The sequence below is a fragment of the Symsagittifera roscoffensis genome, chromosome 7, assembly GCF_963678635.1.
Source record: "Symsagittifera roscoffensis chromosome 7, txSymRosc1.1, whole genome shotgun sequence".
In the NCBI taxonomy this organism is placed as follows: domain Eukaryota; kingdom Metazoa; phylum Xenacoelomorpha; order Acoela; family Convolutidae; genus Symsagittifera; species Symsagittifera roscoffensis.
The window spans coordinates 52,476,334-52,504,216 of record NC_087068.1 but is presented as its reverse complement, the minus strand read 5'-3'; the positions used below and the strand labels follow the sequence as shown (position 1 = coordinate 52,504,216).

The window sequence follows — 27,883 nt, the reverse complement described above, 5'->3', positions numbered from 1 at the left end:
GAAATTTTTGTTCATTTTCTAATATCCTTTCAAAAACTAAATGATACCATAGTATGATTACTTCCGTGCAGCTGTCATAGAATGTCTAAAACTCCATAAATAGCTACTACCAATCCAAGTCCTGTAATGAAACTTCCCAAAGCGCACAAAATCAGCCCAACTACTCGAAGTGACCATGAAAGCGCGCCATTTTTGTACTTGTTCATCATAAACTTAGGTTTGTTCACGCCTGGATCCAAATTTGATTTTGAGACATCATGTTCTTCCAAGAAGTTACTCTGATTCTCCAGGTCATTTTCAATAATGAATATTTTTGGGCCGTCTTGTGACTGTAAACTTTGAGTTGTTGATTTTTGTCGAAAGTTTGAATCTTCAAATGTGATAACTTTTTTGGGGTTTGATTTGTAGATGAATTGACCGCTTTCGTTCACGTATGTCGTCTGGATTAGAACAAGACCTGATAAAAAAAGCAAGCCTAGAAAACGGAACAATAGGTTGTGAAGCTAAAAGTTTTTGCCGAATTTTGCTAAGAGAAAAATTGGTCGACTTACAACGGTCTACGGATTTTTTTTTAAATAAGCATTAACCTGGCAAAAAGTGTAAAACCACCCGTGTTCACCAATTTATTACCCAATAATCCATCAGGTATGCATTCACAACTATGAACATGATCTTCAGCTTACCACTTTTGCAATAAGCCGAATAGCTGTGAGCCAATTTTTTTTATTAGAATCTAAACGGATCAAAAAATCATTTTGCGCAGTTTTTTACATTTTAAATTGTTTCGAACACGATTTAAATGGATTCGGTTTTTTTTTATTTTCTTTTTACAATAAAAATATTAAATCATAACTTTTTGTCGATTTTTTCGAACATTTTTTATTCATATTTATTTTCAAAAACAATAAAAGGTTCTTCAATTATAATTACCATAAAAAGTATAAAATCAAACCTTTTTTATTTTTTTCAAATTTTTTATAAGAAATTTACTGATCTAAGCGAGTGCGAACCTGGGCATATGAGGTAGAAGTAGGCAGCAAATGAGCCTGTGAAAGCCACAGCCACACTGATATCAGGCAGTCGCAGGGCCATAGCAAGAGTGAGAGTGAACACTATGGCCACTATGGTGTAGCGCCTCAGGGGAGTGAGGCCTGGATCAGTGTAGTCACTGCTGGAAGTGAATTGGCGACCGGATTGCCACACTTTGATTATACTTTCCCTGTTGTGAGAAACAGAAATAATGGTAAAAAAAAATTGAATTAAAAAATACCAAAATTGGAAGAAAAATTCAAGCAACAATAAAATGTTTTTTTTTTATATAAATAAAAAGTACCACGCATGGAAGAAAAAGACCTAAAAGCCGATCAAAGTTGTATTTGAACAAAAAATAACGACCAGTTGCAAGCTACATTAAATTATTTTTGAGGCTTAAATTGCATCATTCATAATCCTAATTGTTCCGTAAAATCAAAAAAATAGTCATAAGAAATAGAACCAAATAAGATTGTTCGCACCCTCCCAAATTTGCCTCTGCTTGTATGAGTGCAGTACCATTTAACATGAAAACGCTTAATTGAGCACAGCACACTTTATTTTTCAAATTAGTTCAAAAAATGGTCGTCCTAAATAGGGCATGTTTCAGTTCGTTTATCACTTCTTATTTTGATAACACAAGTGTCCCAGATGCACTTAATGCAAATTAGACAGGTATGATAGGGGAGTGGGTGATTTTGTGGATATAGAGGGTGAAAAATATGGGGAGTTTGCAGAAAACAGGTCATTTGACTACAGTTTACCCATGCGGACAATTTCTTATATGTTAAGGAAGTAAGAATTGCAGGCGGGGGGTTCTTTCATAGATGGGGGAGGGTTAAAAACATTGATAAAAGATTACTTTGAAAATAAAAAGTAAGTACCAAAAATGGAAGAAAAGAAGATAGGGTAGACAAATGAATTGGTACAAAAATAGATAACGGGGGTGGTAGGAAGGACGAATAAGATGTTAAAGGTCTTACTTGAGTACCCAAAATTGAATTGGGTATGACATCAAGACTGAAATGAGGACAGCTGCCTGTGCCACTAAGACTTTGTTGTCCCTCGAGTCGTAAGATAGCAGCACATTACTCTTTACCTAAATGGGTACACCGTATAAAATTATCTTTTAATCCGTAAATATAACTGTTCCGACCATTGAAAACTTTTGGAGGAACTGTGTATTCGGATTTGTTCTAGTTTTTCCCCCACGTTAAAGCAGGTGCCATAAACAATCATCGGGACGGGTCGAGAAAAATTTGCTTGAAATTTGCGAGTTTCAGACTAACTTCGAACGATTAAAGCGACCGAGTGACGTTCACTTAATGAATATTGGTCATTTAGTCTAAAAAACTTGATTTTACTAAATGAAAGTTGGTTATGAAAGCTTCACTTAGAGGTTTCCTGGAAAAAAAAACTTGCAACATTTTCTTTTTTGAAAATGTGCAAAAAAATGAAAAAACTGTGGAAAATTTTTGTTGAAAGTATTTTCACTTGTTAGTTTGCTAATTTTTTCTACAAATTGTTGGCAATATTGCCTATTTCACGAACTTTCTACGCGCGTGTATAGCTCTCTAACCAAACCATGCACAAGAAACTACCCTAGTTTGAGGAATTCTCACACTTGCGAAGCAAAGTGTTTTAGTACGAACTTTCTTTTTTTCCAATCTAAATCACAAACAAACTGCTACTTTTGGTGGTACTTTTGAATTGGTAGGCTGCGATAAAGTATGTTATTATATGTGCTTTATAATTTATTTTTTAAAAGTTAACACAGCAGATGCATTTTTAGTTCATCGAACGAACCGAAAAAGTTATTTGATTGAAACAGCAGTACAAAAATATAAAGCTCGATTTCAGAAATTTTCCAACTCAATGTATCTCGCGTTTTTTCGAAATTCATAATTTATATATAATTTGGCTTTATGCCCTCCATTTTTTTACATGCAAATTTGTGACTTTTTGTATTTGGTGCTCCCGCACCGAAGTTTCTCCGATTATTATATATTATCTGGCGATTTTAGGGTCGAACCAAAAATTATTCTTTTAATAATCAATTATTTGGTGATTTTGTGGTAGCAGAGTAAAATAATCGATTATATGGAAAAAAACAATTCATTAAAAAGCTTTATTTTTATTTCGATTATATTGGAATTATAATAGACTATGATAGATTATAATTTAGACAAAATTGATTTAAAAATTCGATCAAAAAAACACAAAAATGTGCGACGCCAACTTTTTCAAATTCTTAGTTGCCTGAGCATGAAAATATGAGATTTTTAGCAACAAAACAAGCTTTTAAGTAATTTTCGAACTGAATTTCAAGTTTTGTTACGTGTCTTGTTCTTACATCATTCGAGACCTCACTCTATCCCATCATAACTCGAATAACAAATTTGATTTGAATGAGCGGAATTGCATATTTTCAAGCTCAAATCTGGTTTATATTGACAATTTTCTGGAATCTTTCCAATTGTTTTTGCACAAAATCTGATTTACAATGATGATATTTTGTATTTTTGTTGCATATTTTTTGTGCCGAAAATCTTGTTTATATTGATGATTTTCATGATTCGTGTCGTTTGGTTTGAATTGAACTTTTGCTTTGAGTTTTCAAATAGCATGCTTTTAAGCAGAGAAAAATCAATTTTTCTGTCGATATAATCAAAATTTTTGACAACATAATCGATTTTATTGCAATTTTATGGCAATAGCAATAGTTTTTGTTGCGGTTTTATGGCAAAAACAATAGATTTTATTGCAATTTTAAGGTAAAAATAAGAGATTTGATTGCAATTTTATGGCAAAAGCAATCGATTTTATTGCGATTTCTTGGCGATTTCAGGGCAAAAAAAATAGATTTTATTGAGATTATGTGGAGATAAAAATATATTTTAGTGGAATTACAAGGCAATATATTCTTGATGAAAATAATCTATTTTCTTTCTATTATAATAGAAAATGTTGCTTAAATTGGTTACACATAATCGATTATATTGGCAATATTTTCGGCAAAATTTTCCCAATATAATCTATTTTTATCCGAGAAACTTCGGTGCGGGCTGTTTTTGTTATATCGAATTGGTAATTTAATAGCATATGTAGCTGCGTTATTGGTGGCCAGTTTTGGGTGTTTTAAGCAGCTCTGGCTGAGTGGTTAGTGCATGAGATTCAAACTTGCTCGGTGGCAGATTCGAATCCGAGACGTTGCCGAGTTTTTGCTAATTCGAGGCTTGTTTGTACTTTTTCTTCCGTCACTTCATAGAGCTGCTTTTTGGTTGTGTTCTCGCAAGTATTTGCAGAGCGCAGTTTCGCCTCTGTTTATGATTGTGGTAAGAAAATTCTGTGCTAACTGCACTGCAAACAGGTAAAGTTTTTAAATGTCTGACAGTTTTCAAACTAAGTTTCCAGTTTCCGACTTGATTGAACTGTTTTTAATAGTTAATCATAACGTTTAGGAGCCACACCTAAATTTATCTAATCGTACTTGTTAATTTTTAAACGTATAATAAACAGCACATGTTCTTTAACCTCCGTGTTATGTTGAAAATATTTTTTTTGTTGGTCAAAAAATATCTTAAGTGTTTTAAGCAATTAGTGTTTTCATTCAATTATTTTATCAGGTAACTAGGTACATTACTAAAATTAGCCTTTGCATTCAAGCGCGCATTATTCTTAAAAGATTTTTATTTCGAGCCATCCCACCTAAAGGGGGTGCGAAGATGCCATGGCTTAGAGTGTGTTTGTGTTTTCATCCACTTGCAGGTATCTCAAAAAATTCGCAGATGTTCAAAAAACTCACATCTGCTCTATTATATAGAAGACCTAATTGCCATGATTTGAATTCATTAATAAATCAAAAATTATTTCCTCCGACAATTGTTCTAATTTTTTGTCTGTTTTCCAACTGAGTTAGCAAAAAACATGAGATGCTGCCCTCACAAATAGAGTTTTACTGTTTTTCCAGCATTTTTATCTATCAAAGTTCAGTTTTAGTTCTATTTATTCGCTCTTTACTGAATTATTAAAGCAGCAACAAAATCAATTTTTTCATCTTTCTTGTAAGAGAGTCTTCAGACAAATGACTACAACCTTATATCGCTTCAAAAGTAGCTAAATCTGCAGAATTCGAAACATATTTTATGAATTCCAGAACAGATTGAGTACGAATACGTATTCATGTGTTCAATTGATTGTGCTCTCGGGAAATCATCATAATGATGACGGAATCTGCATTTTGTAGCAGAATCCGCATTTTGATTGCGAAATTTTCATTTTGCAAGAGGAAGAGGAATCCCCACTTTTAGGCGGGTTTTGCATTTTGTTTGCAAAATCCACCTTTTGTTAGCGGAATGAGCGTTTTATAAGCGGAGCTCTTATTTTCTAAGCGGAATCCGCTGTTTCATAACCGGAGTCCGGATGTTTTAAGCGTTTCCGCTTTTTGAGAGTAGAATCTGCATTAAGTAAGCGGAATCCTACTTTCCAACCAGTTTCATTTTTTGTAAGCAATTAGACGCACTTAGTAAGCAGAATCCTCGATTTGTGGGAGGAATCCGCGTTTTATGAGCGGAGTCTGCAATTTGTAAGCGGCGTCGGAAGTTTTTTTGCGGAGTCCGGTATTATATAATTATATTTGAAATGTAAATGTTTTTTTTTGATTTTTTAAACTATTTTTGTATGTATGATTTTTTTTAAACATCGTGGTCGTTACATTCCGTGCTACTTGCATAACAACTGGCTCTCCTCGTTTTATACGAGTTTTTGATTTAATAAATTGACTTTTAATAAAGCCTTCATCTCAAAAAAAAGGAGACTACTTTACTATAGGAACGGTGGTTTAACATTCGACGAAGTAACAATAACGGAGCTACGAGGTCCGGTCTTTGGTTTAATTTCACGACGCTCATTTTTGTCTGGGCTTTTTCAAAAACTTTTAAAAAGCACCTCTGGCGCCAATATAACTGAATTTGAGGGGAGAGAGCATTCAAAAAACAAACACTTTTTCGGTGAAACCTTTCTAAAGGGCATTTTTGGCCTGTTTTATTTAAATTAGTCAAAAAATGGTCCTTCTAGTATTTCGGAGATCTCGAAAATCAAATTGGTCGACCTATAAAAAGTTTTGACAAAAAGGTCATCGAAAAACCGCCCTTCCCCAGAAAAAATTTTTGGTAAAATGTTGCGAATTTGCTTTAAAGTTTAAACTTTAGTGCGTTGGGGTTTACAAGATATCATCAATTTCACAACCACCAGACCCAATGGTACTTTTTAAGAAATCCATTTCTGGTCGACCGACCCTAAAACTTTTCTAAAGGCGCATACTGACTTTGAGGGGGAGCGCGCGCCAAAAAAACGCTATTTTTTGTCAAAATTTTGCATTAGTGCTTTAGGAGAGCTCGGAAAATCAATTTGGTCGACATAAAAAAAAGGCCGTCAAATTTTCGAAATAGCTTTCGCACCCACTTTTTTTGTGTAAACTAATTGCTTTTAGAATTTTTTGACACTGAGCGGAACGTTTATAAAATCCGAACTACGGCTGAAAGGGTTTTAGGACGACGAAACACTCGAACTAATGAGCACTCTTTGAGGTATGATATGACTAACATTGACGCCCTTGGAGAGGTATCCGAAGAGTGCAACTGGCAGATAGACGAGAGTGCAGACAAACACACTGCCACTGATGCATATGAAGTAATTTCGGAAGGACACACTTGCCATACTCCCGAACACAGGGTACGCATTCGACATGCACTAAATTTAATGAAATTACAGAGAAGAAAAAATAAAGGAAAATGGAAATACAAACAACAGACAGTTGAAAAGTTGACAAAAAAGTTGAATGAATTCAGAAAAAAACGAATAAATAAATAAAGTTGAAAAAATAAATCAAAACAAAGCGCCAAAAAAGTGGGACGATTTCAAGACATTTTCCGGGAGAAGCTGATAAAAACCACACCTAAATTTATCTAATCGTACTTGTTAATTTTTAAACGTATAATAAACAGCACATGTTCTTTAACCTCCGTGTTATGTTGAAAATATTTTTTTTGTTGGTCAAAAAATATCTTAAGTGTTTTAAGCAATTAGTGTTTTCATTCAATTATTTTATCAGGTAACTAGGTACATTACTAAAATTAGCCTTTGCATTCAAGCGCGCATTATTCTTAAAAGATTTTTATTTCGAGCCATCCCACCTAAAGGGGGTGCGAAGATGCCATGGCTTAGAGTGTGTTTGTGTTTTCATCCACTTGCAGGTATCTCAAAAAATTCGCAGATGTTCAAAAAACTCACATCTGCTCTATTATATAGAAGACCTAATTGCCATGATTTGAATTCATTAATAAATCAAAAATTATTTCCTCCGACAATTGTTCTAATTTTTTGTCTGTTTTCCAACTGAGTTAGCAAAAAACATGAGATGCTGCCCTCACAAATAGAGTTTTACTGTTTTTCCAGCATTTTTATCTATCAAAGTTCAGTTTTAGTTCTATTTATTCGCTCTTTACTGAATTATTAAAGCAGCAACAAAATCAATTTTTTCATCTTTCTTGTAAGAGAGTCTTCAGACAAATGACTACAACCTTATATCGCTTCAAAAGTAGCTAAATCTGCAGAATTCGAAACATATTTTATGAATTCCAGAACAGATTGAGTACGAATACGTATTCATGTGTTCAATTGATTGTGCTCTCGGGAAATCATCATAATGATGACGGAATCTGCATTTTGTAGCAGAATCCGCATTTTGATTGCGAAATTTTCATTTTGCAAGAGGAAGAGGAATCCCCACTTTTAGGCGGGTTTTGCATTTTGTTTGCAAAATCCACCTTTTGTTAGCGGAATGAGCGTTTTATAAGCGGAGCTCTTATTTTCTAAGCGGAATCCGCTGTTTCATAACCGGAGTCCGGATGTTTTAAGCGTTTCCGCTTTTTGAGAGTAGAATCTGCATTAAGTAAGCGGAATCCTACTTTCCAACCAGTTTCATTTTTTGTAAGCAATTAGACGCACTTAGTAAGCAGAATCCTCGATTTGTGGGAGGAATCCGCGTTTTATGAGCGGAGTCTGCAATTTGTAAGCGGCGTCGGAAGTTTTTTTGCGGAGTCCGGTATTATATAATTATATTTGAAATGTAAATGTTTTTTTTTGATTTTTTAAACTATTTTTGTATGTATGATTTTTTTTAAACATCGTGGTCGTTACATTCCGTGCTACTTGCATAACAACTGGCTCTCCTCGTTTTATACGAGTTTTTGATTTAATAAATTGACTTTTAATAAAGCCTTCATCTCAAAAAAAAGGAGACTACTTTACTATAGGAACGGTGGTTTAACATTCGACGAAGTAACAATAACGGAGCTACGAGGTCCGGTCTTTGGTTTAATTTCACGACGCTCATTTTTGTCTGGGCTTTTTCAAAAACTTTTAAAAAGCACCTCTGGCGCCAATATAACTGAATTTGAGGGGAGAGAGCATTCAAAAAACAAACACTTTTTCGGTGAAACCTTTCTAAAGGGCATTTTTGGCCTGTTTTATTTAAATTAGTCAAAAAATGGTCCTTCTAGTATTTCGGAGATCTCGAAAATCAAATTGGTCGACCTATAAAAAGTTTTGACAAAAAGGTCATCGAAAAACCGCCCTTCCCCAGAAAAAATTTTTGGTAAAATGTTGCGAATTTGCTTTAAAGTTTAAACTTTAGTGCGTTGGGGTTTACAAGATATCATCAATTTCACAACCACCAGACCCAATGGTACTTTTTAAGAAATCCATTTCTGGTCGACCGACCCTAAAACTTTTCTAAAGGCGCATACTGACTTTGAGGGGGAGCGCGCGCCAAAAAAACGCTATTTTTTGTCAAAATTTTGCATTAGTGCTTTAGGAGAGCTCGGAAAATCAATTTGGTCGACATAAAAAAAAGGCCGTCAAATTTTCGAAATAGCTTTCGCACCCACTTTTTTTTGTGTAAACTAATTGCTTTTAGAATTTTTTGACACTGAGCGGAACGTTTATAAAATCCGAACTACGGCTGAAAGGGTTTTAGGACGACGAAACACTCGAACTAATGAGCACTCTTTGAGGTATGATATGACTAACATTGACGCCCTTGGAGAGGTATCCGAAGAGTGCAACTGGCAGATAGACGAGAGTGCAGACAAACACACTGCCACTGATGCATATGAAGTAATTTCGGAAGGACACACTTGCCATACTCCCGAACACAGGGTACGCATTCGACATGCACTAAATTTAATGAAATTACAGAGAAGAAAAAATAAAGGAAAATGGAAATACAAACAACAGACAGTTGAAAAGTTGACAAAAAAGTTGAATGAATTCAGAAAAAAACGAATAAATAAATAAAGTTGAAAAAATAAATCAAAACAAAGCGCCAAAAAAGTGGGACGATTTCAAGACATTTTCCGGGAGAAGCTGATAAAAACCACACGACAAAAACACATTTATTACACGTGAAAAACACACGTCGAAACGGTTTTACAAGGCATCAATTTTGTCTCAAATATTCAGACCAGAATAGTTACCTGATATGCAAGAAGAATTGTTGGAAATGCATCGAATATATTGGCATAGTCGGAAGGACTAAAACATCGCAAGTTCATAGGGTTTTGAGAAATTTTGTGAAATTTGTAGAAAATTTTAATTTGAACTTAGAAGCCTCAGAAACAGAAACTGTTTAGGGGCTGGGAGTTCAGTATCCTTACTACTCAAGATTACGGAAAACCTATCGGCTTAGGTTTGTAACAAATAACTTGGCAGACCTGAAATCGTCGACAAAAGTGTCGAACAGTTTTTGAAACACGACTTAATCCCCTCTCGAAAAAAACCTGAGTTTTGCCTTACTCAGAAACCTATTTTAAACTGAAATTTGACAAAACTTGCGACATTGATTGGGATAACTAAACTTATGGGCAGTAATTTCTACTGAAGCAGACTTCGCAGTAATGCGCTTGCGGTTATTCATATTCAAATTGATTGTACAATTTCAATAAGCTGGTTTTTCGAGAAAAAAACTCGTACAATATAGTTGACTAACCCCCCCCCCCCCCTCCTTCACTCTTAGAGTCTGCTCCTGATTGACTTGGTTGAGCTGATTTGCTACTTACTACTTGTCAATCTCCACACCTGTCTCCTCCCCCCTCTCCTCAAAGTAGTCCCACACAATGACCACCATCAAATACACCATAGACAACACCCCCAGACTACTGGGGTACTTGAGGAAGTCTATGTTCTTAGCCAGACAAAGGGGGAGGATTATGAAGGTGCTTAAAACAGTGATGGTGAATTTCCGGTTCACATACCACAGGTTGTCTTCTGAATCGTCATTGTTGTCCAGAATTCGGTTCACAACTGAAATGAAGAAATGCCAGGTGCGGATTTAGGGGGAGGGGGGGGGGGGGTCGCCAAGCTCTCAGCCTCAGGGATTCGACCTCCTGCCGACCCAAAAGGTCTTCACTTTGGTACTTTTCAAGAAATCAATTTTTCGCCGACGAACCATAAAGTTTTTCTAAAGGCGCCAAAATATATTAATTTTGAGGGGGAGCGCGCGCCAAAAAAAAACGTACTTTTTCTTTCAAAAATTTCTTATAAGTGCCCAAACACGGCTTTTTGGACTTGTTTTTTCAAATTTTTTATCGAACAAAATTTTGTCTAAATTAAGTCTTTATTTTGTTCTGGGACCGCTCGGAATCTCAATTTGGTCGGCCTAAAAAGTAAAAAAAAAAGCTCGACAAAATTTTCATTTTTTTTGAAAATCCGCCCCCCCCCTCTAGAAAATCCTAGATCCGCCCCTGTTTAAAGCTGAAAGCGACATTTTGATTTATTAATTTTGGTTTTGTTATGTCAACGTTTTGAGGCTCTTTCTCCCCTCACGGTATGGTGTCAAGTACACAATAAAATAGCATCAAGTCAATTTTGGCTGAGGAAGGAAAAGTTTTAAATTTGTTTCCAAATATTTGTTTAACACGCTATTTGAAGCATGAAGTGATATAGTTTGCTTCTTGTACCGTGTAAATTAAATTGATTACCTTGAAAGGATTTCGATCAATTTCAGGATCTAACTTGGTCAAAACTGTTCAACTTTGAATTTTTCACACGCCCGCAAATTTATATAAATAAAATGACGAAAATATTTTTTCCTTTGGCTAAATTTGTATGAAAAAAAAACATCTGAACTTCAATATTCCTCATTTTCTTACCTAAGCCTACCTGGAAAATTTTATAAACCTCTAATTACCGTATAACTGTGGATTATTTTTGTGGTTTTTATGCAAATGAGTACCTAACTTACGCCCTTCAGGTGTAAACAAATCTGCGAAAAAAATGAGATAAAAAAATTTGAGTTTTTTTTCGTGGAATTGAAATGGCAACTGAAAAAGCTTGTAGCATCACAGCACCTTGAAGTTCTCGTAAAAAGAAGTTTTTCTGTCTGATTTGCTTAATCAATTTCTATTAATGTAACTCTTCTTCGATGTCAAAATTTCAGGGTATTTCTCTGTAAAAACATGAAAAAATTAAATATAAACAAAATAAAATGAATTTTTGTTCCGACTATTGATTGTAACGAAAGTAACGGAATATTTGTGCTCGGGATGGGCTTTTTTTCTTCAGATAAGTTTTGACTTTTTAACTAGCCATTTTGACGGATTTTTATATATCATTTCGAAAGCTATTCTTTCTTGTCCTGAGCTTGAGTTTGAAATTATATTTCACCTGTGATCATTTTTCGTTAAAGTTATGGGGGATTGAAGATTGCCATTTTATCCAATTTGGGACAATTAACGAGCGATATATTTCGCGCTGTTAACGCGTAGGCGGAGATTTAATCCGTCTTAGAAATCGTTCCAAATTGGTTCAAGGATACTTATATGCCATAATTGGTTTGTTAAAAGGATTGAAATCTATTACTTTACACTTTATGTGACGTTTGGGGGTAGGATTTTCACATAAAATTTCAAATTAAAAAACAATAATTATTTCCTTCATTACGAGGCCAAACTGTGCTTTTTGTGAATTGTAAGCGTAATCCGCAACGAGGACGCTCATTTTGTTTTTCTTTTGTTCTTTCATTTCGTTTGATCGATACGACAAAGTTTCAACTTGTTTTAAGAGTTGTCTCTGGAATCCAGGAACATACAGACACAAATCTAGTGCACAGTTTGGCCTCGTAATTTTAGAATTAATTTTTTTCATGTTATTACTGAATTTTATTACTGCTTCATATACCTTAAAAGACAGTCGGAACAATCAAGGCTTCGTGCTGATACGAGCAGTAATTTTTAGTTTGAGATTTTAAAGAAAAATTGTCCCCCACACGCCATATAAAGTACAAAGTGATAAATTTCGCTCCTAACAAAGCAAGTATTGCAATTAAGTTTCCTTCAACCAATTTGGAACGATTTCTATGGCAGATTTGATATATAGCGAGTTAAATGACCCAAATTGATCAAAATGACAGTCTTTAAACCCCCATGACTTTATGAAAATTGATCACAGGTACAAATTTTTTTCAAATTTAAGCTCAGGACAACAATAACTTTAGAATGATATTTTAGAAATTCCGTCAACAGTGGCTAGTTAATAAATTGAAATTTGTCTGAAGAAAAAACCCACTTTCGAGCATAAATATTCCGTTACTTTCGTTACGAAAGTCAGAACAATAATTTTGTTTAAAAAAAGAAGCAAAACTGTATTTGGACACATTCATTAGAAACTGACGTTGAATGAGAAGTTTAATGTTTTTGCGGATGGCAAAACCTGTTGATTGCTGGCAAATCTAGAATATTTTTTCTCCGAAATGTCACTTTTGTTGACAGAAATTTTGAAGCCTACTTCAATTCACAAGTTGCTTGTTCTCCGATATTTTTGAGTGCTTTATCTGATCAGAGATTGATAGGAGATTTTTTCTCAATTGATTAGAGATTCCCGCTTTGCACAAACAAAACGCACATTTTGCATACTTTGAATGATTACTGAATTTCTTCTTTTCATAAATGCAGCTAAAAAATTTTGCCATGTTTGGAAAAATTGTCGATAGTCGACAACACGTATGTTCACAACTAACTAACCATTTTGGTGTTCTGAGACAGCGGTTTTGCAGTAGAAGTCACCTTTAATTCTCGGAAGTTTCACACAAACTTTCCACTAACCCAAACATTACGAGGCCAAGCTATTGTCAAACGTATTACTCTATTTTGGTTTTACAGTCGGGAGGATCTGTTTTGAGCTGGTTTCATTTTTCCCGTCATGATAGATTTTTTTCAGTTTGGTCCAAAATGTTGTTGAATGTGCTTGAACTTGATCAAGTTTTAAGAACATTTCCTTAAAAACTGATGTAGAACCGAGGTGATAAAACTCAAAGAAAGATTCAAAAACTGGATCTATAAATTTTTTAGTTGTTTATTTTCGTTTGTTTAGTTTTTTCGTTTGTTAATTAACAAGTGCTTAAGTTTTTTTAGCGTGATGTCTAAAACTCTCTTTGGCAAACTTATAACAAAACTAATGTTGCAAACAAAAACTTCCACCTTGCTGCTCTATCATCATATTTGTTTATTCGATTATTCATGAAGTATGGATGAACTGGTGTTTCAAAATTTTTGATCTCCAAATTCGGTTAAGTTCTCGAAACCAAAATTGAACATAACATCATTTACATGGGTTTTCTGCAAAGAATGCAATTTGACAAGTAATTAGCGAACTCGTATCTCAATTCCAACGTTGCCCACGAAATTTTGACAAATTAATTGCAGTTTTTTGACAGATAGGTCTTTCTAAGTTGTTTCTATCTGATTTGATGATTTAGCGGTAAAAGTTTTGCCACTATTGCCGAGCTAATTTTTTTTTCTTTTTTTTCTCGATAACAGTATATTTACACCTATTTTTACCTTGCAGCCCAAATCACGTCTGAGCGGCCTCTTAAATGATTTTTCAGTGAAGCCCATCTAACGTTTTTTTTAATTGTTACTTGAGTTGTCTCGAAAAAAGGGTAAATAGACAAACAAGCCGAAGTATAAACCAATCGAACATGCGTGGAGTTTATAAGCATGCCGAAAAAATACATAAAATGAATAAAATTCCATAACTCTGGTGGTAAATGTTACACAATTCCTATATAGCTTATATATATATATATATATATATATATATATATATATATATATATATATATATAAAGAAATTTTCAGCGTTTTTGAAAACAAATATTAAGCGAAAAGGAAAAAAATCTATTTTTAGTGTATCCAGGTCTACATTATACACACAAAAATTTAAATTTTGTGTGCGAATTTTTTTTTGGAAATAGTTTGTGAGGTTGAAAAAACTCCAAAAAAAAATTTTTGGAGCAATTTCAAAATTACTTGGAAAAATTTTTGTGTCGCCAGCAAAACAAAATGCTAGTCATACCATTTCCTTATATGGGAATTGTATGATATGCGTTTTTAAAAAAAATAAAAACCTCGGTTTTTTCATCACCAGACTGTTTTATTAAAAATTTCCATACACGGTGTACAAGCATTTATGGTGTACGGATTTCAACACGGGTACACAAACGTTTTGTCGGCTGTTGATCTTCGGATGGTTTATCTATCACCAAAAAACGTGATAAGTGCAAACCTAATTCACGTCTGTTTTTTTCTATGCAGGCTGGAAATTGAGCCGACTTTATGTGAAAATGAAAAAAAACACTCACATATTCACTTGTACTCTCAGTTTCAAAAAAATTATCAAAATTTAAGCGCAATGAAGTTTCCAATATTCAGCAGCAGGTTAGATTATATAAAAATTTTAAAATAATTTTCAACTTTTCAACCAATCAATCAGTTTCAAAGTTCGAAAAGGACAAATCATACAAGAGCAATATATAATCTATTTGACTTGAATTGAGGCCCAATTTGGATCCGGGTATGCTCCATTTTTTCTTGGATACATCATTATAAGTCAAATAAATTATATATTGCTCTTGTATGATTTGTACTTTTTGAACTTTGAAACTGGTTTATTGGTTGAAAAATTGAAAATTCTTCAAAGTTTTTTATATAACCTGCTGTTGAATATTGAAACCTTCCTTGCGCTTAACTTTTGCAGAGATAATTTCGATAGTTTTTCGAAAATAAGTGTACAAGTGAATATATGGGATTTTTTTTTTCATTTTCACATAAAGTCGGCTCAATTTCCAGCCTGCAGAAAAAAAACAGACGTGAATTAGGTTTGCTTTTTTTGCCCTGAATTTTTCCTTTCAGGACGCTGAATGAGTCCAATTATTAAGAAAACGAGCTGAATGAGCCCAGCTTTTTGCGAAAGAAGCTCAATGAGCACAATTTAAAGCAAAAGATGAATAAGCAGATTTTTGAGCTCAACTTTTCCCAACACAGGAAAATGAATGAAGCCAATTTCCGGAAAACGGGTTGGCGTCGCTGGTATAATCATCGCTGATTCAGTCTCTGATCAGCGTCTGTCCACCCAAGATCAAAACTGAATCATCGATGATTCAGCGCTGAAATTTCAGTTCTAATTCAATCTGTATCATCTCTGAAACAGTGTTGAAGTTTCTCTGGATCAACGCTGATTGTTTAATTTTGAGCAAAAAAAAACCAAAGATCCCACTGTGGATCGAACACACAATCTGTAGCGTTCCAGTCGCATATAACTTGCCTCTCAACCCACGTCCTCAAGAATTAGTGTTGACTCAGTGCTGTAAGTTACCCTTTAAGCCTTATTATCTTACTTATTGTATTATGCTGAATTAGGAATGATTATCTCTCACTTTCGGTTTTACAAAATCAAATCATGAGTAAATTTAAGGAATTGCAGAACAGGAGAAACACTGAAGACCGTAGATACACCGTGAATGAGTTCTAGTCCCGTGAGTCATTCTTTTTTGAACAAAAATGAACGAGGGAGCTCAAAGATTGGTCCCAAATTTGCCATGGAAGGGGAAGAATGGCCCAAACTACTAAATTTGGAACCCTTTGGGTGTTTTTGGGTTCAATTTTTCTGTGATAACACGGGGGTATGTCACACTAAAAGTTTCCCTGACTCAGTTTTTTCCATAGAAAAAAAAACTGGCAAAAACTTCGACTCGGGACTGATATCAAGGAACAACCTAGACCATTATCAAGGCGACTTACCCTACTTTCAATAAAAAAGGTGATTAGAGAATCCAATGATGATGGTGATGATGAAGAAATAACTTTGCTTTTAAATTTACTTTGGTCTGCCTGATCGCCTACTGTGATCATGTAGAGAATGCAGGTGCCAATATTGGACACTATGATAGCCACGTTGAACAGAAGTTCCATCCAAGGACCACAATAGAACCGCATGGCCTGATAGTACTCTTTTGTGCCTACACATTTACACAAGTATGATAGGTTGGTCTCTAACTAAAATTAGCTCGGGGGAGGGGGGCTATTTTGTCATGGGAGAAAGACCAAATGGAAAATAAATACTCCAATCAAAAGCTTCCTACTCTGATGTAATTGTTTGGTACTTTTTCATAGGAGAAAGTACAAACCAATCAAAAGCTTCCAACTCTGATGTAATTGATTGGTACTTTTTCATAGGAGAAAGTACAAACCAATCAAAAGCTTCCTACTCTGATGTAATTGGTTGGTACTTTTTCATAGGAGAAAGTACAAACCAATCAAAAGCTTCCAACTCTGATGTAATTTCGGCTTCAAATATGGAGGTTTGTTGAACATCCGTGATTTTATGCGTTTCTTCACGAGAGATGGGGGAGCGGTGGTGTAGTGGTTACGTCTCCGCCTCTCAATCGAAAGGTCGGATGTTCGAGGACCACCATGATCCGTGCTCGTTGCTTGAGGGTGAAGCAACATTACCCAGCCCAGAAAAATAACCAAAAAAATAGCATGTAGTTCTTAAACAAGGGCACAACAGCGGTTCGCCGTGATGAGCTGTACAGCTCTTGTGTTGGTCCTTTCCACCGTGGATAAATGGTCTTAAAGAAAGATCTACATATCATACTTGGCAATACCTGTCTCATAATTAGCAAATGCGACAACCGAGAGAGAAAGAGCACATAGCACCACGCACACCTAAAACCGGGAAAACAAATCGCCCTGATCTGCTGTAAATCGCAGATTTGAGTCAAAATCAGAGTTCGGTTTTCACAGCAAACATTTCTCCCGTCCTCATTTTAAGAAGCGTTTGCTTTTTTACGCCTTATTCAGGAAAACAGTGTTTGAACCGAATCGAATTTAGTTGAGCAAACATTATTAATTTCTTTGAGCGCACTTATGATTATGGCAAAAAGGAACAATGACGAAAATAATTATTTAAGAGCGCACTTTTCATTTTTTAATTTTGAATTTTCGTGTTTTTTATCAGTGTCTGAAAAGAATGTACCTGAAACTTATAATTAGAACCAAATATTTCACTAATTCATTGAAATTTCTTTAGTTTACGCTTTTGGAGGCGTTGTTTGACTAAATTTTTTTCAAAATTTAATTTTAACCTTCCGAAGAAAACGAAGAATTTGAAAATTTTAATAACAATTTTTAGGACTCAATCGATTCCTAAAGCGACATAATTCGCGATATTTTCTTGTTGAGTTTTCGTTTTGAGTAGTAGAAAGCGGGCACGGGAAAAATAGCAAATTTTTCATTCAGGGCAACAAAACGAACAATTTTATCTCGCTTTTGTCCTTTTTTCTGCACCTTCTTAATTAACCCATAAAAAAACTGAAACTTCGAAACGTGGTTGATGAAATTATTTGAAAGGATTAGGCTATAGATTAAAAATTTAAAAATCTTTTTCTGGCCAGGTGATTTGATTGGTCGTTCGGAACTCGTTCGCAAAGTTTCCTTTTTGTTGAGACTTAAGCAGTCCAAGACGTTTGCATTATAGGGCTCAGAACGCAATGGGAAATCAATGGGCCAAAAGTTTTCTTTAAAAAGCATAAAACAACAGATGAGAGTTGAAAAAAAATTGCAGGCCTAATACATGTTCAAACCCCCCCTCGAGAAAATCCTAGATCCGCACCTGGCTCCGCCCATGACTAATCTGTCAGACTTATGACTACAGAGCTGATTTAAAATATCCAAACAAAATGAATAAAATTTGAAATTTAAAACTTGTCTTTTTCTCAGTCGGTTGACATGCTAAAAGTTTAACAAAAATAAAATGGAGTAAATATTTAGCCTAAAAAATGAAGACACCAAAACTACCCATTCAGTTGCTGACAAAAAAAATATGACAGCGAGCCTCTTATATCGTTACTTATAATTCAAGAATAACGTAATTTTTCAATTTTGTATATATGAACTCTTTTTTATAGCCCGAAAATTTCACCTTTTTACATGAAATTCAATTTTTTTAGATAAAAAAAAACTTTTTTAAACTTATTTCCACAAAAATTTGGAGATTTGCGAAGCTTCGGTATACTTTGTTCAAATTTTCTCGAGACTAGTTTTGCTATAATTTTGTCAGTAATTCAGTTGGTTGTTTTTGCGTAATTATAAACTAAAAAAGCCAGAATTTAATTCGTTTTCAAGCTAAATTATGACAGAAGTTTTTTAACAACAATATTTTTGACCAAAATTACTTACTGCATTCAAAACATATTGTTGACTGGAGCTCAAATAAAGAAAAATAAATTGCCCGTTATCAATTTTCCTAAAAGTATGAGGGTTTAAAAAATGCTAAAATGGTCAATTTTGAATAATTAACGCGCACTATTTTGCTTTCGTGTAATATCTGTAGGCGGTGGACTAATTCCAAATTAAACTGATTAGGGCAGTTTAGTTTTTTGAATAACAGGTTGTTTTTGACATAGCGTGGTGGGATCAAATGAAGAAACAAAATGAGCAAAAAACTTTTTTTTTTCAGTTATTTCGTCAATTAATCAACCAAAAATTGTTTTAATTTGTTCTTAAGTGCGGTCTGAATATTCAAGGATTCACCCTGATATACACACAGTCCTTTTTTTTCTAAATTCAAGTAAATTCAAACACCAATGTCAATATTTCAGGCATGCGTGTTATATGATAATTGAATTTACAAGAAAAAATTGAGTAAAATATTCGTTCATTTTTGTTGGTTGGAAACAAAAAATAATAATTCTTTGTCGCCTTTCTGTTACTTAGACGGTTTATTAATGACCCGAATAAAAGTTTTTTCCACTACCTCACCCACCTGCCAATTTCAAAATGAGAAGGTTACGCTAGCGTTGCCATAGTGCAATGGAACTTGGCATGGTGAACGAACTAACATCTGTGAACAGAATTGTTATTCACAATTTAAGTCGTAAGTTTACATTTTTAGCCAAAATTACGCAATTAAAAACTCCAAAATAAAATTTTGAAAAATGGGGGAGGTGTGGAAAACACATGAAATAAATAAGAAGTGAAGCTCACTAACTCCCACTAACACATGAAATAAATAAGAAGTGAAGCTCACTAACTCCCAAGAGGGGGAAACTGAGTATGAGTCCTGACTTGGCAAATGCGACTGGAAATGCGAGAGTGCCTGCCCCTAGGGCAGCATTGGAGATGATGAAGATTCCCGCAATGGCAGTTGTTGGTTTCCGAGTCAAAACAATATCCTCTGACGACATAAATGAATTTACTACTTTTTTGCTGAAAGATTTAGTTTAAGGACAGTAGCTTCTCGGGTAACTTCTTCCAACTGAAGTCCTCTCAAGACTAGTTTTGACAATTATTCTGTTTTTGGAAAAGCAATCAGGGAAACTTGTTTAAAAATAGACAAGAATAAGTTTGTTGAAAAGAATAAGTAAAACGAATTTTAACTACTTAACAGTAATTTCGGCAAAAAGTGTTATTTTATGAAGTTTTTTCCAAAGTTTGAACTGCCTGAATCTATTGCGTAAATCTTTATTTCTATTCAAATATCTACGCAGGGTTCGTCTCAGGATTTATTAAAACTGTAAATTTTGATTGAGCTAAACAAGGTAAATATTTGCGTTCATTTCTTATCAATATCGTACTTTGATAGGTCTAAAGTTAGATAGTTTTAAATCACTTGACAAAGTATGCTAAAGCTGCGATGTTTGTAATCGGTTAAGTGGGTCTACGACAATAAGCCAATGGGATTTCAAGCCGAAGGGACTTCAGGCCGAAATTTAATCTTAACAAGCATCTGAAATCACAAATTTTCGTTGCTTTTCAAAAAAGTAGGCAGATTTAGTCCGCAATAAGTATCATTTGCGACAATGCGCCACTTAATATTGGCGTTCGTTAACAACATCAGCTGGTTTTTGAAATGCATAAATTATAAACACAAATAACGCCTTCAACTGTGTTTTATTTTTCAAATTTCCTAAACCTATAATAGGTCTAAGGTTAGATATGATTGGAGGCTTAATTTTTATGAAAACGCCACTAAATAGTGAAGAAAGATCATAAAAATGTGAAGTTCTTCAAAGAAAATGTACAAAACAATCACTTTGGGAAAAATTATTTGGCTTGAAGTCCCTAATTTTACGATTTGGCTGACTAATTTAAGTCTTGTCACCTTGATGTTCGGCACCCCGGTTAAGTAAATAATGTCATAACAATAATGCTTTTTCGTCTGAATTCAGTGCCCTAACGAGTGGGAGAAACATACATTTCAAACAATTTTTTATCCATTTTTGCCGATTTTGTTCACTTTTCTAAACGCATTTTTTGCATTTGATATGTTTAAATTAGATTGAAATTGAGAGCTCATTTAGAATCGAAGCTTATTTAGCATTCTTACTTTAGGGCACTATCACAGAAAAGAGCTTTATGATTTTTGTGTTTCTTGAAATCACTTCAATTTGCAGCCAAAGTTAACTTTTTACGCTGATGAACCTAGGGCTTGAGACCTAAAAACAGTTGAATGAAGAAACCATGTTTACATTTATCTTTTAAGACCTCATTTGAATAAAGTTTTCTTTATCATTGTGAGGCTATTGTTTTGACCAAGAAATTTGCTGGTATAAACAGACCCTATGATTGTATTATTGGTCTTATTTTGGCATAAAAAACTTGTTTATTAGTCAGAAAATTATCAAAAAAGAGTATTTAAATTTAAAGCGACTTTAAAAAACAAAAAATGTTGATGACTATTGTTTTTTTCATATATTTCTACAGGTGTTCATATTTTCGTTTTTATTGGAAAATTATTTTGGGTTTGGAAGCAGCACAGAGTCTGAAATACTTTTTTTATTTAACTTGTTTTTGCTCATAAAAACTATTCTTTCTTCGGTGATTTTTTGATCACAGCAGTTGTTGGTGGAAATAATAACTATCAATTAATCCTAGTTTTTAAATGATAACCTTTTGTTTCATTTATAATTATCGCAATTTCTGATCATCATTGTAGTTAACGAGACAAAATCATGCTCTAGATTGACTATTGCTGATTCAATGTGTGTTCAATGTGTGTAGGTAATTGACAATAATTTAAACAGGCTCAAAAATGTAATTGAGTTCTAATTAGAAACTTTGTGTGGATTTCGCGCACAATTAACTTGTAACGTAAATTTTGTCGGCACATTGTTAGTATCGCGGATTCCGCAAAGAGCTATTATAGCTAGTTGATATGGATTCCGTAAATGTGAGCAAATCCCGCCAAATAAAAGCAGATTCCGCCAAATGTAAGCGGAATGCGCAAAACTATAATCTTTGATGTAATAAAGGCCTAATTGTTTTTTTTTTGGATCTGCAAATTGTTCTGGATTCCGCAAATTGGGCTGCTTTTGAAGCCATTTTGAGCAATACCTTGTTTCCATTTATTTTTGTTCGTGCAATAAAAAAGCGAAAAAATCAGCAAAAAATAGCTGTGCTGCGGATCACGCAACAAATCTGTATTCACGCATCACAACTCACAAAAACACAGCTCGAACTTGTGGCATATTCAGCTCCTTAATATAAAATTTTCATCATGGAGTTCTTTTTTTTTTATCAAAGTTAGAAGCATAAAATGAGCTCAGAGTAATTTTGATCTCACGAGTGGAGCTATTTTCTTTGTATTGACAATCAGAACGAAACCTGTTTGACCAAAAACTTACTGTTGAGACAAAGTTATGACAACAAAACAGTCAAACACAGTCAAGAAGTATCCTAGTTCAATCAATCAATCACGGCTAAAAACAGCACACTTTTGCCAACTTGGACTGGTTTGCCCAAATTTGGCCATTTGGCCCAGACAGAACAAATTTGTCCGAGTAGAATCCATAAAAATCTCAAACACTGTTTAAAAAGATATTTTAGTGTTATAGTTGAAAACTTATTTTAGATATTATTATTAAGCGAAATTGATATTCACTTCGCAACTCCGTCAGCGTGACCCTATAAAATTTTTAATCTAGTTCATTCACTTCTGCATCAAAAAATGACCAAGAATGCTTTTAATTCAGTTTCCATGTATGAAAAATTTCTAATCATACAATTTAAATGCAATTCCATGAATACAGAAAATCGCTTGGAAAGTCTTTGACTTAAGATTTAGTCGAAAGTTCTTGGTGATTGTAGTCGAAATTGCTTTTTATCGCTCAAATGCAGTCGAAAAATTTTTCATTGGTCGAATATGTCCAAACTGTTTTCCGTCGGTCGAGCAAAGTCAACGCATAACTAAAATGAATGAATACAGACGAAATATATCAACCTTTGGTAAACTCCAGTTGTTGACTATTTTAACCATTTTTTTTACAATGTCTCTTAGTTTTATACACGTGTACGTTGAAGTCAACATTTGGTAGTGTAGATGTACACTTATGTTTTAATTTCTATGTATGATTATGTAGATTAAGTAAGTTCTGTAAAATCACCCATTTGTACATATTTGTACATACCAACCTCATTTATAGATACCAAAACTTCGATCTGTTCATTTAATTTTGTTTTGTGCTTTTTTAAATTTTGTTCACTCTACGTTGAAGGGGGAAATGGGTGTATATAGGCTTTAGTTTTAGTTAGATGTAAGAACTTAATTTTTTTCACGTTGGTGAATGGTGTAAGTTGTTCATTTTGTTTGATCTATTGACTTATGGTATTGATTAGATACCTGCCAATTATGTTACGTATCGTTCTTAATCTAAAAGAACGATTGATTAGTTAAAAACAAAATGTATTTCAGACTCTGTGCTGTTTCCAAACCCAAGATAATTTTCCAATAAAAACGAAAATATGAACACCTGTAGAAATATATGAAAAAAAAACAATAGTCATCAACATTTTTTGTTTTTTAAAGTCGCTTTAAACTTAAATACTCTTTTTTGATAATTTTCTGACTAATAAACAAGTTTTTTATGCCAAAATAAGACCAATAATACAACCATAGGGTCTGTTTATACCAGCAAATTTCTTGGTCAAAATAATAGCCTCACAATGATAAAGAAAACTTTATTCAAACGAGGTCTTAAAAGATAAATGTAAACATGGTTTCTTCATTCAACTGTTTTTAGGTCTCAAGCCCTAGGTTCATCAGCGTAAAAAGTTAACTTTGGCTGCAAATTGAAGTGATTTCAAGAAACACAAAAATCATAAAGCTCTTTTCTGTGATAGTGCCCTAAAGTAAGAATGCTAAATAAGCTTCGATTCTAAATGAGCTCTCAATTTCAATCTAATTTAAACATATCAAATGCAAAAAATGCGTTTAGAAAAGTGAACAAAATTGGCAAAAATGGATAAAAAATTGTTTGAAATTTATGTTTCTCCCACTCGTTAGGGCACTGAATTCAGACAAAAAAGCTTAATTCTGTAATTAATGATTTCACAGACCAGTATTTTTATGAAATTTGAGACCGCTATTCTCACTATATTTCCTGGTCTAAGTTTTTGTTGTAGGATTCAGTGGAAGGTAAGAAGCAACCAACATTTTTTGTTATATACTAATACAATTTTGATTTCAAAACGTTATCATTAAGTTTTCATCCAAAAAGTTCATATGCAACACTTTATTTAGAATTTTTGGATGCAAATTCAAAAAAGGAAAGCGACCGGTCATTTTTGCTATAATCGCGGATTGAGGTCCATACAAGAAAAAGGCCAAATTACAAATTCATATGTGGAAAATGGAATAAGGCTTATGATACAATTTTCAAAGAAGAAAACTGCATGGCAAGCAATTTTCAATCGAAAGGTTTTTTTCCCGAAAATTATCTTATATTGTTTTAAAACTAAAATAAAACAGTTTATGGCAGCTTCAGTTAAATGAGAGCAACTTTGGCATCAAAAAAAACTTTCTGAACAAAAACATTGCTTAACATACAATTTCAGATATTTTCATCTTTTCTCAAATGTCTCACATGTTCTCACTGAATGTGTGATGTTATGATATAAAGTTTGAAGAACAAATTTGTTCACAATATTTAGTTTGCTCACTGAGCAATGTTTCATTTCTCATTTTGACAACGTAAAAACTGTTTTTTGAAAGTGTAATTCAAGTGTGGGGGAGTGGAAAAGAGCCAATCCTGAAACAAACAAAAAACTAATATCTGCCTCCCTTCATCTGAATGATCTTTACAGACCTTGATCTGCTTGGTCGCCGACTGTGATCATGTAGAGAACACAAGTACCAATATTGCCAACTATCATTAGTGCGTTGAACAAGAACTCAACCCAGGGTCCGCAGTAGAACCGCATCGCTTGGTAATACTCATAGGTGCCTTAGAGGAATTAAGTATGATAGATAGAGTCTAAATTAGCCTGGATCTTTTTAACTATTCAACTACCTGGGTCGAGGTCTCAGACTCATATCCAGACTTTGAGGGTCGCGCCGCATCCGGATTTAGACCCAAATTGCATAGTTTGAGTTTGGAAAGTCTGGACATGAGTCGCGCCGTGGGCCGCGAAAGTCTGGACTTGCCAAAATTTGGTCGCGAAAATCTGGACATGGGTCGCGAAAGTCTGGACGTACCAAAACTTGGTCGCGAAAGCCTCGACATGGGTCACGAAAGTCTGTGTCCAGAAAATCGCGCCTTCTCCGCCTTGGTCTGGAAAATTGCGATGACTCCACTCTGATCGTGAAAGTCGCGCCGCGTCCACCACGGTCGCGAAGAATTCTGTCGTGGTCGCGGCGTGACCGCCTCGGTCTGGAAATTTGCGCCGTCTCCGCCTCGGCCTCAAAATCGCGCCGTCTCCACCATGGTCTGAAAGTCGCGCTGTATCCACCTAGGTCGCGAGAAACTGTTTCTTGGTCGCGCCGTCTCCAACTTGACCTGGAAATCTCCGCCGTATCCATCTCGGTCGTGAGGAATTATTTCTTGGTCGCGCCGTCTCCTGGACATACCAAATTGGGTCGCGATATTTTAGTCGCGCCAACTCCGCTTCGGTCGCGAAAGTCGCGACGGATCATCGTGGTCGCAAAAGTCTGGAAATGGCAAGTTTTGGTCGCGAAAGTCTGGACATGCCTAATTTCGGTCTGGAAAGTCTGGACATGCCAAAAATTGGTCGCCAAAATGTGGTCTACATGAGTCTGGGAGCTCGACCCGGTAGTCCTCATTTTGAAAAAAGGGGGGGGGCGTTCAATACTAGGTACAAAAATACAAATGCTTAACCATTGAATTAGCTCTATATATGTGTCAATCCGTTACTAGGCAACCTTGGGTGTGTGATAAGTAGGGTGATTTATTTGCATTGATTGAGTGGGAAAAAAAAGTTTTTTTTTCATGTTGTTTCTCAAGCTAAATCGTACTAAAAACAAAATGCAAAATATTTTCGATTTACTGGGCAAAAAATATAATGATATATCTGGTTTGATTGATTGTCTTAAGCATTTTGCGCAAATTTTGATTCACAAAAAACTTTAAGACAAACTAATTTTTGTTGTAAAGTTAAGTTTGTGCTTTGACGGTATACTAAGCAATTTTCATGAAGTATTCTGAAAGACTATCTATCATACAGTATTTTCACCTGTTTCGTAATTGGCGAAAGCCACTATTGAGAGAGAAAGAGCACACAACACTATACATATCTAGAAAGAAAAAGTTAGTTTTCAAAACATTTATAAAAAACTCAAAAAAGTGCATGGGCTTGGAATAGATGGGCTACATAGACGAAATATAAAAAATGGATTCAATCAAATCAAAAATGCCTGTAAAAAGATATTAGTATTTGATTAAAAATTGCTGAAAGTAATTCTTCCGACAACTGAAAGTTGGAAGGAAATTTGTATTCAGATGTGTTTTAGTTTTTTTTCATGCAATATTAAGTACCACAAATTATCATCGGAATGGGTCGAGTGATATACCATATTAAAACCATTTCAGTCGTGGTTCAAACAATTTTTAAAAATTTCAAAAGAATTTCTTTGTGAGGAAAACCCGGTTTGAAGTTTTTTATTTTTGGTCTAAATTTGAGCGAATGAGATTAGCGAGCAGACTTCTTCTGTTTTTCAAAAAAAAATGATCATAATTAATCACTGGAATGGGTCGAATGATATATCAAATTCAAGTTCTTTTATTATTTATTAGAATTACAATAAAATAAAATTTGAAAAATTATCCCAGTGTCGAAGAAACCGGCTTACATCTTTTGAATTTTGAACGATAAAATTTGATCTAAAAAAGACTTTTTTTGTTTATAATAAGACAAGTTTGTTAGCAAAGGGTGATTTGAAAATGCTATTACTCATGCTACATAATTACCTATCCAGGTGGTGATGTTTAGTGTTTAGTGGGGGTGTGGTACGCGCGTGGGGAGGGGGGGTTTGAATTTAAATGCGTTTAAGGATGGGAAAATTACTACATGATGACCGCCCCTGGATGAACGTGTTCGTTCGGGTTTTGCAGAAAATTGCAGAGAGTAGAGTCATTATTTTTAAAACTTAATCAATTTTCCTGGAGTTTATGTACAAAAAATATCCATTATATTGAAAACAAAATGGAATATAATTGATTATAATGGCTATTAATGGATTTTTGTTTTTCAAAAATAATCGGTTAAAATGGATTAAGAATCCTTTACTTTGTCGTCTAAATTTGCCATGATAATCGATTATATGGACAACATTTTAGTCAAAAAATTCATTAATATTTTTATCCATGAAACTTCGGTGCGGGTACTCACCCCCAAGATGGGAAAACTGAGTATGAGTCCTGACTTGGCAAATGCATTTGGAAATGCGAGAGTGCCTGCCCCTAGCGCAGCATTGGAGATGATGAAGATACCCGCAATAGCAGTTGTTGGTTTCCGAGTCAGAACAATATCCTCTGACAACATAGTTGAAATATTTCCCCTAGTTCGTATCGGTTAGTAAAACTTGATATTAATTTCAGATTTCTCCAAAGCTCGATAAGCTCTCGTTGCTTTTAAATTGAAGCCAATTTGGACAAAAATTTAATTCTCTTTGAAATGTGTTAACTCTTATTTTGGTTTATAGATGTTTTTAAATTGTCATTTTAATGAATTGTTTAATTTAATGCGACAAATAAAGAGAAACCATTTCAAAATGTGATAACTAATAATACTGAATTGAGCTTGAAGTAATTTTAAAACGCATGTCGAAAACTTCATGACATTATAACAATAAAATAACCATATGACTTTACGTCTGGTTAATGTTTATTCTTGAGTTCATATTTGAAAGAGAAAATATTTGAGTTCAATTTGAAATAGAACAAATTTGAAACAACACCAACAATCTGAAAGTCTAATTGAAAGTTAAAGTCTAATTGATCTACTAGAAAAGATTTTCCGTTTTTGAGCAAAAACTCTCGTGAGTTTCACTACGCGAAATTAATCAGGAAAACTCTTGTTATCAATTTTACTCGAGTTCAAGAAAAAACAATTTTCAAAGTAAAAAAAATTACCATGGTTACAACCAATTTGAAACTGAACATGTAGCACAAAAAAAACTGAATCAAAACCCCCTTCCTCCCCACCGCTCATGTTATCAT

The 27,883-nt window shown here is 34.3% G+C and overlaps 1 protein-coding gene across 1 annotated transcript; it reads right to left on the bottom strand.

The window, feature by feature from the left end:
* Positions 1-66: 66 nt before the first annotated feature.
* LOC134852071 (sodium-coupled neutral amino acid transporter 7-like) lies at positions 67-27,196 on the bottom strand (the record flags this gene model as incomplete). Its single annotated transcript, XM_063868351.1, is given in 11 exon segments — positions 67-457; positions 1,011-1,219; positions 2,016-2,131; positions 6,637-6,783; positions 9,124-9,270; positions 9,570-9,627; positions 10,152-10,395; positions 16,250-16,387; positions 24,515-24,652; positions 25,899-25,959; positions 27,054-27,196. Coding segments are annotated over 11 exon segments (1,784 nt in total), but the record flags the coding sequence as incomplete, so codon positions are not given.
* Between the last annotated feature and the right edge of the window lie 687 nt (positions 27,197-27,883).